At 40.8% G+C, this 16,603-nt stretch overlaps 1 protein-coding gene across 1 annotated transcript; it reads left to right on the plus strand.

Moving 5' to 3' along the window:
• Positions 1-1,211: 1,211 nt before the first annotated feature.
• On the plus strand, positions 1,212-9,380 carry LOC149299395 (rho guanine nucleotide exchange factor 37-like). Its single transcript, XM_089485969.1, has 7 exons — positions 1,212-1,276; positions 1,450-1,606; positions 4,781-5,110; positions 5,358-5,483; positions 7,664-7,859; positions 8,243-8,328; positions 9,165-9,380. Exons 1-7 carry the CDS (start codon positions 1,212-1,214, stop codon positions 9,378-9,380), a joined length of 1,176 nt encoding a protein of 391 aa, XP_089342095.1.
• Positions 9,381-16,603: the final 7,223 nt, after the last annotated feature.

The raw sequence follows: 16,603 nt of genomic DNA on the forward strand, positions 1-16,603 counted from the left end.
CCATCTCCCTGCTCAATGCTGATCTAAAGTTATTTTCAAAAATTTTGGCCATTAGAATGAAGTGCTACATCCCTGCACTGGTCCATCCTGACCAGACGGGGTTTGTTCCACACCGGGAGTCCAGGGACAGCACGATTCGAGCCTTGAATTTGATCCAATGCGCGGTCCAGTCCGGGACGCGTACTCTCCTTCTGTCGACAGATGCCGAAAAGGCCTTCGACAGATTGGACTGGTCCTTTATGTTTGCGGTCTTGGACCATATGGGATTTGGGCCTCATATGCGGAGATGGGTTGCATCTTTATACTCCTGTCCATCCGCTAGAATCAGGGTTAACGGTGTGCTTACTGACTCCTTTACGATCACGAACGGGAACAGGCAGGGTTATGCAGATGATTTGCTATTTACGGTCACGAATCCCCAGCTGTCGTTACCAGTTATTCTTCGGGAGTTCCAGATCTATGGCGAACTGGCGAATTTAAAAATGAATTTTGCTAAATCCGAAATTCTTAATATCAATCTCGCAGACCGTGTTACGTCGGCCCTGCAGTCTAGTTTCCCCTTTCGGTGGTGTAGGGAGAGGTTGCGGTATCTTGGTGTTTGGCTTACCAGGGATCCTTCTACCCTGTACCATCATAATTTCCTACCTATTTTGACGACGATTCAAAGGGATTTGAATAACTGGACCCCGCAAAACCTTTCCTGGTTCGGCCGCATCAATGCACTTAAGATGAATGTTATGCCCAGGCTTTTGTTTCTGTTTCAGTCGCTCCCGATAATGATCCCTTTGGCTTTCTTTAATTCCGTGCGATCGATGTTCCTGAAATTTTTATGGGCAAAGAAGCGACCCCGCATACAATTCGCGACTCTGTGTAGGCCTAAATTGTTTGGTGGGGGTGTCCCTAACCCGCACCTCTACTATCAAGCTTGTCATCTCCTGAGGGCCTTGGAGTGGTCCCACCGACCCTCCCATAAACTCTGGGTTACCATTGAAACGCATATGGTGCAGGTGCCCCTGCACCACCTCTTGTTGTTGCCTAGGCATTATTCCAGAACGATTGCCCGCGGGCACCCATTTGTTGCGGCCACTCTCCACAACCTCCATTCCCTCCACCTGACGCACTCCTTAACGACGTACCCCTCGCCTCTGACTCCTGTTCGGAATAACCCAGATTTTCCGCAGGGCCAGGGTACAGGTTCTTTTCTGACAACGATGCCGACTGACAGAGCCCCGATTTCAGTGGGCTGGGCTAAAGCCTCTGGAAGCGAACCTCGCGGGTACTGTCCCTACTTTTCTCGATAGATTCCATTACCATCAATTGACGAGTTTCTTTTCTAAAAACCCAAGGAGACATGTTATGACCAGAGATCTCACGAGCTTTGAACTCCTTTGTACTAGAGCCTCCCTGCCTGCTCATGGGATCTCGCTTCTGTATCAGCTCTTATTACAGGCACACTGTCGTTCCATTGCGCTTCCAAGGCTACTGGGAACGTGTCTTACGACTTACTCTTGATCAACGTGACTGGGACAAGATTTTCCTTCTCACCCATAAATGCTCCCGTAGCACGAAACTTCAGGAACTTTCGTGTTGGTATCAGACTCCTGAGGTTCTCCATAACATTTTTCCTGACTTGCCTGATACGTGTTGGAGAGGCGGGGCCGCTGTGGGAACCTTCTTACATTTGTGGTGGGAGTGCCCGAGGATAGCGCCATTCAGGGAGCAAACCCATGCGATCCTGCCAAAATTCACGGATTGCCCAATCCCATTTTTGCCTGAAACGTTCCTTTTGCACCACACTGCTAGTTCGGTTTCGAGTTATAAGAAGTCAATCATACTCCTGAATGCTGCAAAATCATTGATCCCGCTGCATTGGAAAAGTCCTCTCCCCCCTCTTTCCGGGAATGGATTTTAAAGGTGGAACAAATTAGGGCGTTGGAGGAGTTGGCTATGGCGTCTGCAGATCGGCAGGAACAGTATGGGAAAATTTGGTTCTATTGGCTGTCCTATGTGGAGAGCACGGAAGTGCGGGGTCTTCTTGGTCGCTGAGGGGCAGGCTGCGGTGTTGATCGGGCTGTCATGGTCCCATCTGCCGTGTGGGATGTTTTCACCCCCCCCTTTTTTTTTTCTTCTTTTTCTCTCTTCCTTTTCTCTCCCTTAGTCTCTCTCTTCTGTCTTCCTCCTTTTTTTCCTGATTATCACCCCCTGTTCCGGTTTTTCTTCCCTACCCTTCTTGTGTTTCTGTCTTCCCTGTCCACCCCCCCCCCCTTTCGGCCCCGTTTGACCGTTTGGTGGTACTGTGTTCACGCACTGTTGCCGGGGGATTTGCGATACCTTTCACACCGTACATGGGCAATCTACCAGTGTACAACTGGCCCCTTCTGCGGCACTAATGATCCACTATCCCGGGTACGAGATGCTGTATTGCCCGCCGACGTTATTGTACTGCTCTGTAATGTATTTTGCTTTTCGAGCTTTATTCTGTACTGATTATTGTCGGATTCAATATACCCCGCTGCGACGGGATTGCTGTTTCTCCCTCCCCATCCTGTCCCTCCCTTTTCCCCATTCCCTTACTCCCCTGCCTACAGTTTTCTTTCAAATGAAAAAACTCAATAAATTTGGTAAAATAAAAAAATTTAAAAAATGTGGTAACATGTAAAAATGACTCTCCAAGTCCAAAATCTATATATATATTGTAAGCTTGCGAGCAGGGCAAACCAAATGTATCGGTTTGTCTTAGTCTGTCAATTCTTGTCTTGTCATATTCCTTGAATTTATGTATTGTATTAAGTGCTGCGTAAACTGTTGGCGCTATATAAATAAAAGATAATAATAATAATAATATATAGTAAAATATTTTTATGAGCAAGTCCTAAAATTAGTGCTGTATTTTAACAAAAAACATGGCATGGAAATAGTTAAAATACTGCCTTTTGAAATACCCATGGGGTAGTTTTCAAAAATGTATGCTTTGATAGGGTAAATAGAATCGGATGGCTTCAAAGACAGGACATAGGCACCGACTGTCAAAATTCCAGCAAAAATGTGCACCTCCCAATTTTGGCATTTTAGCCCCCAAACAACCCAACAAATCTATGCATGGGTGGTGTCACTGTTCTCATGAGATGCTGCTGAATACATATTGGGTTGTTGTTTGACTGTGGCATGTACCAGGGGCTATAAAATCATACCTGACATACAATGTGTGGGAAAAAAACCCTCAAAAGATTACTACCACAAAGTTTGACAAAGGTTGGTAGTAGAATTAGTGCATGGAAAGACTTTAAATGCTAGCATTTGAAATACCCTGGGTGTCTAGTTTTCAAACACATATGGTTTAATTTGATGAATGACCAAATTTGAAAAAATGGTTTTGAAATAGGAATATGCTACTTGTAGTTATTGCTCTTGCAAAAAAACCCATAAAAACATCCATCTAAGCCCAGGACAAATATTAGACTCTACTTAACAGGTTTTTTTCATTAGCTTCTCTGTTTCCTTTACTATCCGTAGGTTACATATGTGACGGGATCAGGTTTTTTCTTTTTAATGGTAGTGTTCTTGTACTAACCAGCTATATGGTAGACTTTTTGTAGCATTTCTAGCATTTTAGTAGCACTTACTAGTCTAAAGTATTACAGCCTATTGTTGGCTATAGCTCTGACTTTCATATAGCTTGTTTATACACCCTGATATTTTTGCATGTTGTTTCATGTTGTATGTGTGCTTGAAATAAAAAGGATACAGAAACGTGATGCATCAGGCCTTTTTACATTTCTCAAGCTTTATATCTCCTGATATATATATATATATATATATATATATTAAATAAAAAGTTATTTAGCAAATACTGTTATAGAAATAATGCATTCCATTATTATAGAGGCTGCACCAACTGAACAGGTGGTTATAAACATGTCACCAAGTATTTTAAAAAACCTTTATCGCTGTCATTGGTGAATACATCTTTATGAATTGGGTAGCAAAAGCCTCTTGTGTTTAAGCTTGTGTTTACAGCTCTATGTATCACTACATTTAGGGCCATCTTATGGGCTTGCAATTTAATGCTTAAAATACCTTTTATGAGATTTCTGACTTGTTAACATGTGATGATAGTAATTATAACTGTGACATTAATTCTCTCCCCAGGAATTTCTATGCAGAAAGCCTAACTCATCTTGCCTGGAGAAGCTACCACAATCAGCCTTGAACAAACCTAGTTTTTTAAAAGAATTGCACGAGACTATCTACCCAGTGTTCGTAAGTGACTTATCCTTTCATAATGAGAAATACATTTCTATGAATTATTTGTAATCTTCTCTCAATTAACAATTTATTTGTCACGATATACAAACCCCTTTAACTACAGGTTGTCTTCAGTTAGAAACTAGTAATACCCACAATAAATTTAACATTGTGATTGGTTGGTCAAATGTGCTAAATTATTTATAAAAAATATTGTATTTATTAAAAACTAAATAATCATTCTTATCAATGTTTTGTTTCTGGTTTTAATAACAGCACCGTTGTGTGTTAGATTGCATTATATTGTCTTTACTTAATTTTGTTGTGAGTACTTAGGTAAAGCATTTCACATCCTCGCTTTGCTCATTTGTCAATTTATTTTACACTTCTTCAGTGGTTGTTGCTATCATGCTACAAAAGGTATAAATCCTGTGGTTTGTGGAGCTTAACTCATCAGCCAACATTTATTTTACTAATCAAGGGGAACTTGTAGATTTTATATCATTGTGATATGTCTTTCATCATCTCCTGTTAGAAAAGAAGACTGCAATGCCTAGTCCTACAGCCACTTAGTAACCTGTCCGAATGCTTAAAAGGTCCTAAGAATCTTATAAAGAAGCGCATGGATAAATTGCTGGACTATGAAAATCTGGAAGAGAAGTATAGTGAGACAGGCAAAATGACCCTACAGGAAGAGGAAATCATGAACACATATAAAGGCCTCCATGCCATGTTGTTGAATGAGCTACCATCTTGTATTTCTTTGTCTAAACAGTGGGTTCATCAGCTGTTATTAAATTTCATTGCTCTGCAAGTAGAAGTGACAAAACAATGTCTCCATGCGGCTGAATCAGAGGCTTTTCAGGTAAGGCTGAATTTCAAAGGAATACAGTTGTGTGCAAAGTAGAGATAGAAGCTTTGTGAATGTTTCTAGGAGTGCATTTTGTGAAATGATAGGTGGTCATAAGCTTTTGTGAACCGGTGAACTTACAGAAAGTAGCTAAAGCTGGATAATATGAGTAAAGCGTGAACTGTGGCAGCTGTGATTGCAGTCATTTTTTGGCTTACTTTTGATTTGAATTAATGCGACTGAAAATTTAATCTCCACCTAGATGGATCACAGCAGGGTTCCTGAGGCTGCATTCAAACAGTGGGTGGAAGACTCTATAAGACATTCCATGTCCCAGCTCACAGATCTTACCAAGAAGTTTGAGGAAATACCACCTCCACCCATACAGGTTAGTATGTATTTATGCACTTCTTATTAAACTTTCTAGGAGGCCATGTGTAGGGTGACCACAGGGCCGGCCTTTGGGGTGTGTGACCTGTGCGACCGCACAGGGCGCCACACTCCAGGGGGCGCCGCCGCGGGGTCCTCCTCCCCCGCCGCCGCGGGGTCCGCCGCCGCGGGGTCCACTGCCGCCCCCTCTGCACCTAAATGAAAACATTGTTGGTTTTTGTTGTTGCTTTTTTTTTACTTTATTTAACATCCTCCACGTTAAATAAAGTTATATCACGGGCAGGGGCACCGAGCGGTTGCTCGTGAAGTTCTCAGCAACCGCTCGACGCCCCTTACTCTCCGTGACTCCGTCGCGGTGCCAGGATCTCATGTTGAGCGCCGGACTATTCCGGCGCTCAACATGAAATGCCGGCAGGACTCCTCAAGGTAAGTTAGGATAAGGAGAAGTAGGGAGGGGGGGGATAGTTTGAAGGAAGGGGCAGAGGGGGTAGTTTGAAGGGGCAGAGGGGGTAGTTTGAAGGGGCAGAGGGGGGGTAGTTTGAAGGGGCAGAGGGGGGGGTAGTTTGAAGGGGCAGAGGGGGGGTAGTTTGAAGGGGCAGAGGGGGGTAGTTTGAAGGGGCGGGGGGGGTAGTTTGAAGGGGCAGAGGGGGGGGTAGTTTGAAGGGGGGGTAGTTTGAAGGGGCAGAGGGGGGGGTAGTTTGAAGGGGCAGAGGGGGGGGTAGTGAGGGGGGGCACCAGAGGAGTAGTTCGCACAGGGCGCCGGAACACCTAAGGCCAGCTCTGGGTGACCACATTTATTTCTGCCACTATGAAGCGGAGGTCACACACACACACGGGCGTATATTATATAGATATATAAATCTCACATACACACTGATTCACATATACACACCGTCACATACACATAAAATACATTTTATATATATATATATATATATATATATAAATATCACATACACACTGATTCACATATACTATAATATATGGAAACCATGTTGATTTCAGATTTAATAAAATACATACAATCATTACAGACATGAGTAGATTCAAAGAATTAACCCTTCTATTACCAGGCATGAGCAGAATCCTCTAACTCCTCTATTAGCAGACATCACACACACAGTCACACAAACAAACACAGTGACAAACAGACAAACACAGTCACAATACACACAGTCAAGCACACATACATGGTGATGGCTGCAGTTTACACTGAGCTTGGTGTGAAGGAGGGACTTAGCCTATCAGGAGAGGCTTCTGAACGCTCAGGCAAGCAGGAGAGTTGAGTAGTCTCTCCTGATTGGATGAGACCTCCTTTACTTAGACTTTTCATTGTCAATGCATTGTCCCAGATTAAGGCTGCCCTGGACAATCCGGGACATGTGGTCACCCTATCCAGTGCCAGATGACTTTGGAAACCTTTAACAAGAGTTCTCTGAAATAGATTCTTTGAGTCTTCCTTTCACATGGCCATAGTATCATCTCATTTATACGCACGCATATAAACTAACCCAATTTACAAACTTACAACTGTAACTATAAATAGGAAAGCACACATTATGTAGGGTTTTGTAGCCCATGGCCCATCAATGGCACGTAGGCTGTGTAAGAGTGCAGCCCCTGGCATGAGATTGTCGGTGTAGGAGAACTGCTGTTACCTGAGCTCCTTGCAGGCTCACTGACCACTCCCTGTATGTTTCATATAGGATTTCCAAGGCTGATTAGTTAATTAGTCACGAGATAATACTAGGTATGGAAGAAAGCAGCCAAACAAATACAAATAATTTAATTAATGCAAACCCTTGAGCCAATAAAGTAATGAATTAGACAATAATTATAATAAAGCTTGGTGTCAAATGACTAGGTAGTGTTTGTGTAGCAGTGTTCTTGCAGAGGGAAATAGGATTTTAAAAAATTGTGGATCACCCATATTACAGCATCCTGCAGAAAAACTGTCAGATTCTCAAAGTGTGAATTGGTTTACTGCTTTAGACTCAGATTAAAGTGGGTCTCTTGCATGCCTTGATTGTAGCATATTTAAATCAGTTTTATGGATGTGAAGACTTTTGGTGCAAATAATTATGTGCTGATTTTGATGATTAGATGATTAAAATCAGTAAAACATACTGCTTATGACAAGTAGCATTATGAGTACTTCAATTTTGCACTCTCCCATAGGACAACAATCCGGCGATGGAGCGCAGGGTCCAGCAGCTATTGGACTGCTACGCAGCAGAAAAGCTGTATCAAGTCACTCAGAACGTTAGCGGAAGTCGGAACATGGACCTTACCGCCCAACGTGGTGATGTTGTGGCTGTATTGCAAGTCTCAGACACGAAAGAGAACAAAAACAGGTGGCTGGTGGATGCTGGAGGTAATTTAAGCTAGCTATTGTCCCATCTTCAGTGATTCACCACTGTTGGTGGCTAAAATACTGCATTGAAAATACCGAAATGGTAATTTGTTGCACTATATCGACTGAAAACTATTTAGATGCTCTATTTTTTCTATGTCTTAATCTCTTGTTCCTTGGACAATAATCAGTTATTGTAGCATATTTTTAGCATATTATGCTAAAATTGATTTGCATTGTCTATATATATATATATATATATATATATATATATACTGTATTTTTTTACGCTTGTGTCTTTATGTCAGGACCAAGAGGTTATCTGCCATGCAACAAACTCCAACCATACCAGACAACGCATGCTCAGATGTTCTCCCTTAATTCCCATTCTCCAAAAACCACAGTTGAAAATAGGCGGCAGTCCTATGCACCCCCCGAGTGCCCCTACCCCATCTATGCAGAAGCCCCATACACAGCACAAGTCTTTCAGGTATGTAGAACCCTCAAGCCATTGGCCGAATTAAAGATTTTTATGTTCTACAATATTGTAAGTATGTTTTTAATGCTCTTTAAGTGATACAACAACAAGAGCAAAATATGATATTGGGTAGCTATACAATCTGTCAAACAATATAAGTTGGTCACTTCCTTGGAGAGCAGTAAAAGAACACTAAAGGATACTCTTATATATTTACATATTCTACATCTGTTACAACAAATGCTCCTGTTATATAGAACATTGTGCATGGTGATATGTCTCATATCTGGTGATGGTAATTTTAGTGCCCTCTGGTGGCAGTCTATATATATTGCATGCTCCTTCTTCATAGCACAATGCTACTATGTTCCAACATTTGTGGACCTTTACTAAGGGATAGGAAATGCTATATTGTGTCCTGTGTTGAGTAAGGCTGACTTTGTAGAAATACTTTTTGATAAAGAGTATGTATCCCAATTGTGTTCAACCTAGAAGGGATATAGGTAAGTAGTCCCCACTCATGAGCATTTCTGCTGTATTTCTTAGCTGCGTGTAACAGAGGAAAGATCATCATCAGCGTATCAGCCTTATTTTACCTACTAGTGTAGTCAAGACTTAAAATGCAATCCACATTTCCTCTGCTCACGAAAACCAACAATGCTAACCTTATGTTTCAGCCTTTTCTGAGCCTCAGGTCAATGAGGTGCCTGTGTCTTGGATTCTCTTCTACTCTTCAACTGTGTCAGACCATCTCAACTAAGAATCATCTGTATTAAATAAACTCTATGAAACCGTTTTGTGTTTTACATGCTTTCTGAAGTATTTTTCTCATATTCCTTTTATTGCAGGATATTGCACTTTATGCGTTTACTGCCCGAAGCAGTTATGAAGTCAGCATTATAGAAGGAGAGCCAGTAACTGTTCTGGAGCCACATGATAAAAAGGGGAGCAAGGAATGGAGCCTGGTTGAAGTGCGAGGGCAGAGAGGATATGTTCCTTCTAACTATATATCAAAAGTTCCAGTGCAGAGCAGAAGCCTGTATGTTCCATCAAGTTACATGTGAAGAGAACACTCGCAACCCATTATATGGGTAGATCTTTAAAAGGATGTCACAAAACAAAAATAGTGGTGGTGATTTTCACAAAGATGCCACAGAGGAAAAACTGGAAGAAATGAGCCAAACTGTGATTGCACAAATACACAATGCATACAGCTTTGTGATAATGTATAACTTACCTTTAGAAAAAGCTGCAGCTCCAGAGCTATAGCACAGTGCCCTTTCCATAGTCCTGTTTTTGCACATTTAATGTAGGCAATTAGTGGCAGAAATGTGCTGCCATTGATATCAATGGAAGTTCTAGTAGAGGGCCCCATTAGAACCCCATATATGCATATGATGACTGAAGTGTCCTTTTAATGTTATTATGAATATTAATGAGAATGGTTAAAACAAGTTAAAAATCTAAATTTAAAAAAGCAGAAAAATGGAAACAATACGCCTTTACAGTATAGACAAAGAAACAGAAGTGTAAATTTAACTCTTGTATCCGATTCAAAGCAGTCACAACCTTTTCATGTTTTAAAACGCCATGGAGATTAAAAATCACACAATGATATTTAATTCTAAATATGAATGTGCATTTATGTAGCATGGAAAGCACTGCTTTCAGGAACAAGGAAAGACATTCTGTTTGTAGGTAAGTATAGTGCAGCCCATCTACTACCTGTATGTACATTTGCATCATTAATATTTAATGTAAAGGGTAATAAGATTATTTGCTGATGTGTAAATAATCGTTAAGAAATTGTTCCTATGAATTGTAAATATGTCAAATAATATTAAGTCTAATAATTTAAATATACTTTATAATAAAAATATTGACTCTACCCTACCATGTCAGAATTAATTTTTCTGGTATCTTTATATTTTTTGGACAGCATAGTTTAACAAAACATTACTGTGCATATTAAAAATAAAATATCCCAAGTTAGATAATCATACATGTAACTTATAATACTGGGAAGGCAGGCACCTTCTAACCTGGGGGGGCAAATATACCTTGGTGGCCCCTCAGCCCCTTGCCCCTCCTAGTAACTAACATATGCACTAGCACACACATACTTACACACACTTACTCTGACCCACACTTACATACATACTCACTCCAGATATCGCACCCTTACTTTGCCAGGACACTACTGCTGCTGCGCTATTAACCGCTGGGTCATGCGGTTGTGCCTCCATAAATGGACCAGTCCAAGCTAGACCAGCCTTGTTTGCAGAATTTTGGACAGGCCTAGGGGGAGGAAATTGCCACCCTGCCCCCTGGGCCTGCCTGTCGCTGCTTAGTTATGTTGGTTGGATGATCTGATCTCATATAATGACCTGGAATGGTATCTCTGGAGTATTCACAAAGGTTAGTGCAGTACCAAGTTCATAGTTGAGTTGTGTAGTGCCGTTGCTTGATAGATTTGCACCAGGTTTTCGTTATTTTCCTTTTTATACTGCCTTTAAAAAAGGAACATATTTTTTATAGTTCACAAACATTGCCCTAGACATTGTTATTATAATAATTCAGCTCTCCCTGCTACTGTAAACGACACAATAAATAACCATAGCGAGTAACATACCAGACTGTATTGTATTCTGATCTCATTTATCTGCCACAGATGTTCTCTCTTGTTAACCCTGGATGCATCAACAGTGTTTTTGGTTAACAGTGCTAACCACAAACACTGTTGATGAGAAATCGAAGTGACTGTCTGTCTGTCTTTCTATTTATTAGTCCTTCCTATTAATAGTATCTTTTATTTATATAGCACCAACCATTCTCACAGCACAATAAATATATTCAACGGGTATGAGAAAACGGACAGACTAAGACAAACCAATACATTACCTGACAGAGCCCTGCTCGCAAGCTTACAATTTAGGAAGACAAGTCTGAAGTGGTGGCGACCCCTAGTCTGCTTCTCAAGGAACAGGTTCCCTATTGGAAACAAAATCACTTTCTTTCCACCTCTGATCTCCTCCCTTTCTAAGAGCTCAGAATGTTTTGAGTGTTTAAGGGTATCATGGTGTTCTACACCCCTAAAGTCACAATATTATTACACCTTCATTGGATGCAGAAACTACACTAAATGAACATGTTTGGCTTGAAAAAAATAGCTACATCTGAAATCTCTATATAGCTTACATCAAGCACAACACTTAAAACAAAAAAAACCCAAAACAAAATACACTGCAGGAGTGTAACTTGCACAGGGCAGCTCCTTAAAGGGCCACAAGGTGAGATGTGCCACTTTTTTTCCTTGTGCATCCCTCCACTGGCTAAAGCTGTTTCCCAATATCTGATGTCTAGGTTGCTTTTCATGTTACTTTCTCCAGATGCCAAGATCCCTTGTTACAGCTCTGGCGTATGACTAAGGAAGTTATTAATATCTCAATGGCACTAAAGATGACAACGGGGTCCCATCAGATTAATTAATTGTTGGCAGCTCATAGCTTTGGGTAATTTTGTTCATCTGGTCTGAGCAGCCTTCAGTCGGGTGAATTCAGACAGGCTAGCGTGGACCAAGTAAAACAAGCCAGAAAACATTGTACCTAGCATGTTAATATAAATATTAGTATAAATATAAAGAAAACAATATTCTCCTTTTAGCAGGAACACTTCCATTGTCTCCTCAACTCCGGATGTCAGAAAGAACCAAGAGTTTCTCTTATTCAGCAGCTCAAGTAGTGAGATATGAACTGAGCGTCTCCACAGAGACTCAGGTGGACATATGGAAATAGAGATAAGAAAAAACATACATAATACAGAAACAGAGTTTAGTAAAAAAACAATTACACATTATTAAAATTCACTCACATGGCATAATTACACTGATAATTGCTATCATCAAAGCTGCATCGTACGATTGACTTTCTATACCAGAAGAAATCTAGACTAGATCCCCCTTTAAGGAAATGTGTTGCGCTGCAAATGTTAATGCTGGTGTTAGGCTATGGGGACATAGTTTACTGCACCGCAGACCCATCTCAGTAATCTTGACATGCTGTAGTGCTGATTTGTCCTCCAGGTCGATTATTACACACATCACTGCAAAACGTTAAAAGGGCTAAACAGTCATGGCTCCCTTATATAAATAAACTAGGCTCCCACACAAAGTCTTTACTTCTCAACCCTTTCCAATACACTAGTTAGTATAGCGAACAGGTCCACAGTGACAGACTGTCGCCTCCTGGGGACCCTGGGGGGAGGCCTTGGTGAACTAACTTACTGCAAAGGTGGCATCACATTACCACGCTCGAATTGACTGAGCTCTACAGAGAGAACCATTTTTTCACGAATGTTTGTAAATGCAGATTGCATGAGGAGGCCAGAGCCACTGATTTATTTTACGTTATAGGAAAAACTACCTAATACCTCATAATGTACTTCAAATCTGTCTGCTATAAATTACTTGGTCATTCAGAGCTTATACACTAGAGGGTGCTAAAGTGAAACATAGAATGGACGACGGGAAAAAAAAAACAGAGCTAGCAATCACGTCCCATAGAGCAGGTTCGGCAGCAACCAGCTCAGCAGGGTGAATGTTTTGATAATAAACAGAGGCTGACAATTATCTGTTTTTTTTGTGGCGCAGAGTAGGTCTGCTCAGACATGAAGGGGTTTGTGAAGACCCCAACTGGCTGAAGGAAAATCAATGTTACCTCATTTATTGCACAGGCAGAGAACGTATGTTTGTAGGGGCCTGTTGCATTGAATTATTGATTAGGAAGAAACAATCTGCAGATGTTCTCATGCATAGATCATTCAGCTATCTGCTTGACGATATAAACATGGCACATGTCTCACAAGTGTCTCTCTTTAGGAGGGGCAATTCTTCTTTGGAACCCAAACCCCACTGTCTACCTGTCCAGCTTTTGCTCTCTCGCATAGCTCTGTTAAATTGTTTTCTTTATCGCCAACCAGATTTATGTTTTGGTTAAAAAAAGTGGAAACAAGTAAAAAAAGTTTGTGTTATGTTCAAATTCTGGTTTACAGGAGTATATAGAAGCAGGCCCAGTGGGGTCATATAACATGCATTACGTGCATTTCTGCTGAATAGGACTTCCATAAGTGTTAGTTGGCCTAGTCAAATGTGCAATAATTCATATTGTACAGTAACTGAAGTGAAACTCTGTCACGCGCCACGGCTCCTACCTCTGACGCCAGGGCTGCCTCGCCTGGTCCCGACGCGCTGGCACGTCCCCCGACGGGAACGCGGTTATGACGCGACGAAGGTCCGCGTCGAATGTACCGCAGCGTACGCAGCGTGCGCAGCGTGCGCGGCGTACGCAACGTACGCAACACAGCAGTTTGTAATTAAATCACCTATTTAAACCCCATTCTTTTCTCCAGTCTTCACCCGTTCAAAGTGTTATGCTTTTTGGGTGTGCTGGTTTCTCTATATTATCTCGATTTCCTTGTGTACCGAGCTTTGCCTGTTTTTGACCACGATTCTTGCTGCCTGCCTACGACCTCGGACCTGTTTACCGTTTTGCTCCTATTCTGCCTGCCTCGACCTCGGATACGTTTGACCTCGCTGCCTGCCTTTGCAATTTTGATTACGGACTGTATACTGGACTTCTCCACAGTGCATATCTGCATAGTAGGATCCTTCCTCTCTCCCTGACCCCGTGACAAACTCATTGACCATCCACATAAAGTGTCCTACTTTGGTTGGCTGAACAATGAACTTACCAAACCTGCATTTTTTCATGTGTCTACACACAAATCAACATTTGCATCTCACACTGATGTTCAGTGGACATCTATAGAATTGAGACATGGATAAAACAAGAATAGATTAGCACTCCACCACCATGTTCTCCCCTACATTTGCAAGGAAGTTCATGAAGAAGTATGATGACATGGTAGCCCTAAGGTTCAAGAAACCCCAGTGCCAGCCCTGAAGGACAGCAGCATAAGCAGATGCCTCGGTAGGCTTAGATAAGTCTGTCTGTGATGTTCAGGGTTTCTTTAAGCATGTCTTCTGCTTTATGATGTACAGTGTGTCTTGCTGTTGGTTCCAATCCCTTTCAAAGTAGCCTTCAATATAAGTATGCTACTTCTTTTTCATACAAACAGTGCTCTGAGCAACTGCTTAGTGATCTTTACTGGAAATAATAATGTATTGTTCAGTAGACATCAACACAGATACACCATATCAGTTTACATGTTGGGATTACATTTATTTCAAAGACAATCATTGCCTCACAGTCCTGGATATCAGTTTTGGTCTCAAGCAGTTAACGGTCTCTGGATCCTTGCCAACCTCATACTGTCAGCAGATGTTACTTTCTCTTGACAAAGGACGCTGGTTTGTAAGAAAGTAACAAGATGTATGCATTGCAACAAAAGTATGTATTGTAACAATATGTATATACGGTGGAACATTTTAACTAAATATGGCGTTAAACAAGAAATCATTTGAAGTGAGAAAATATTCTCCAAATTGATGTTTCATTTTCTAAAAATGATAATTCCAATATATAGTGAGAATTCTCAAAATAATCAGGCTTCTCACATTGCATGTGTGAAATAACCAGTAGGTGACAGAAGAGCAAGGCCCTCTATGTCTTATGTGTGATCATGTTGTTAATTCTCTACAATGGTTATTTTCATGTTACTGTTTATTTTGTAAAAGCATAATTAAAGATGACACTTTATATCTTAAATGTAATAAAATAACATCCTCCCTGCTCCTTACCCGCAGTTATAAAGTAGCATTTTTAATTGTGCTATTACAAAATAAACAATAACCTTAAAATAACAAATAAAGAGAATTAACAACATGAACATGCATTAGACATAGAGGGCCCTGCTCTTGCAAGCTTACAATCTATTAGCAGTTTGAGGGGAATGAGACAGAAAGTGAGGGATTGCTTGGGCAAGGATGATTTGATTGAAGCAAAGGTCATGTGCAGAAGTCAGTGGCCTAGAGATCTCAAAGTTTATCAGAGGTCAGCGGCCTAGAGAGTTGTGACTACCAATACAGCCCCCAGAGCAACTTTATCTGGTGTTTCACATCCTTATGAGATGGATCACAAAGACGTGGCATCATATTTTTGTACTCAACAATGAGGATAGTGCTTGGGGGGGAAGTAATATGGGAAGCTGGTGTCACTGGTCTGTATTAGAAAGGCTTACCTACACGCATTTTGCGTATTGAACATGCACAGCTGGAAACAGTTCAGAGAATCATTGGTCGGGATAGTCGATATTTCAGACAGAATCTTTGTCCAAATAGGGACAATGCCGCAGTCTTCTTTCTTAAAACATTAGCACTACTTTCTGGACACCAATATATACATCAAGTGATTCTCTAAGGAATGGTGGTAACATTACGTTGTGGTATAAGGCAGGCCTCTTCCCAAACGAGTGGTCGTGTAACTGAAAGTTATACTGAACTGCAGTATTATTTTGGCTGTAGAAAGGATTCAATAATTTTTGCTCTACTGCTCTGCTTTCTCAGCATTCTATTATTGCTCTATTCTATATGTATGTATATTTCCCTGCTGGCATTATCTTTATTCATACATGACAATGTAAGGACCTCATAGTGAGGTCTAAACAAAGGGCTTTTAGATTGTTTTTCTGTAGTAAAAAAGAAAAACACAGGGGGTAGAATAACACTCTAAATAGTTGTTAATATTATCTTAAGCTCTTACAAAAGTATCCTATAATCGATAAAGAAACTGAGATTTTACAATAGGGTAAAACTGGGGTAAATGCCTTATGGATATGTTGATTCAAAGACCAGACGTTGCTATTGAGATTAAAAAGTCCATAGGTATGCTTCATGCCCTCTCACCAGCACCACATGACTTGGGAAGGGATTGCATTAAATCCTGCCATACATTTAAAATGATGCAAGACATTGTTCTAAAAAAAACAAACCATGGTCTTTAACAAGTATTTAAAAACTATATGGCCCAACAAATGGAAAATAACACCCAAAGCTAGAACAGAGCTGCTATGAAGAAAAATGTTAATGTATTAGGGCTTTATGTTTGTTATTACTTTTATTATTGTGTATAGGGACCTGATCAGATGATGAGAGAGAATATTTACAAAACATGAGCGCTACTTAAAATGTAGTTACCAAGACTATGTTTGATGCAGCCATTTGAGGGCACTCTATCTGTAGTTTAGTAATTCTATATCTCTACACCTAATTTCCTTATCCTTTTTATTTTGTTTTTCTTTATTTGGATTTATTTTTTGGAATAAGACAAGT

The sequence above is a fragment of the Sceloporus occidentalis genome, unplaced genomic scaffold, assembly GCF_023333645.1.
Source record: "Sceloporus occidentalis isolate IW3139 unplaced genomic scaffold, rSceOcc1.0.p SCAF_28, whole genome shotgun sequence".
NCBI classification, from domain to species: Eukaryota; Metazoa; Chordata; class Lepidosauria; order Squamata; family Phrynosomatidae; genus Sceloporus; species Sceloporus occidentalis.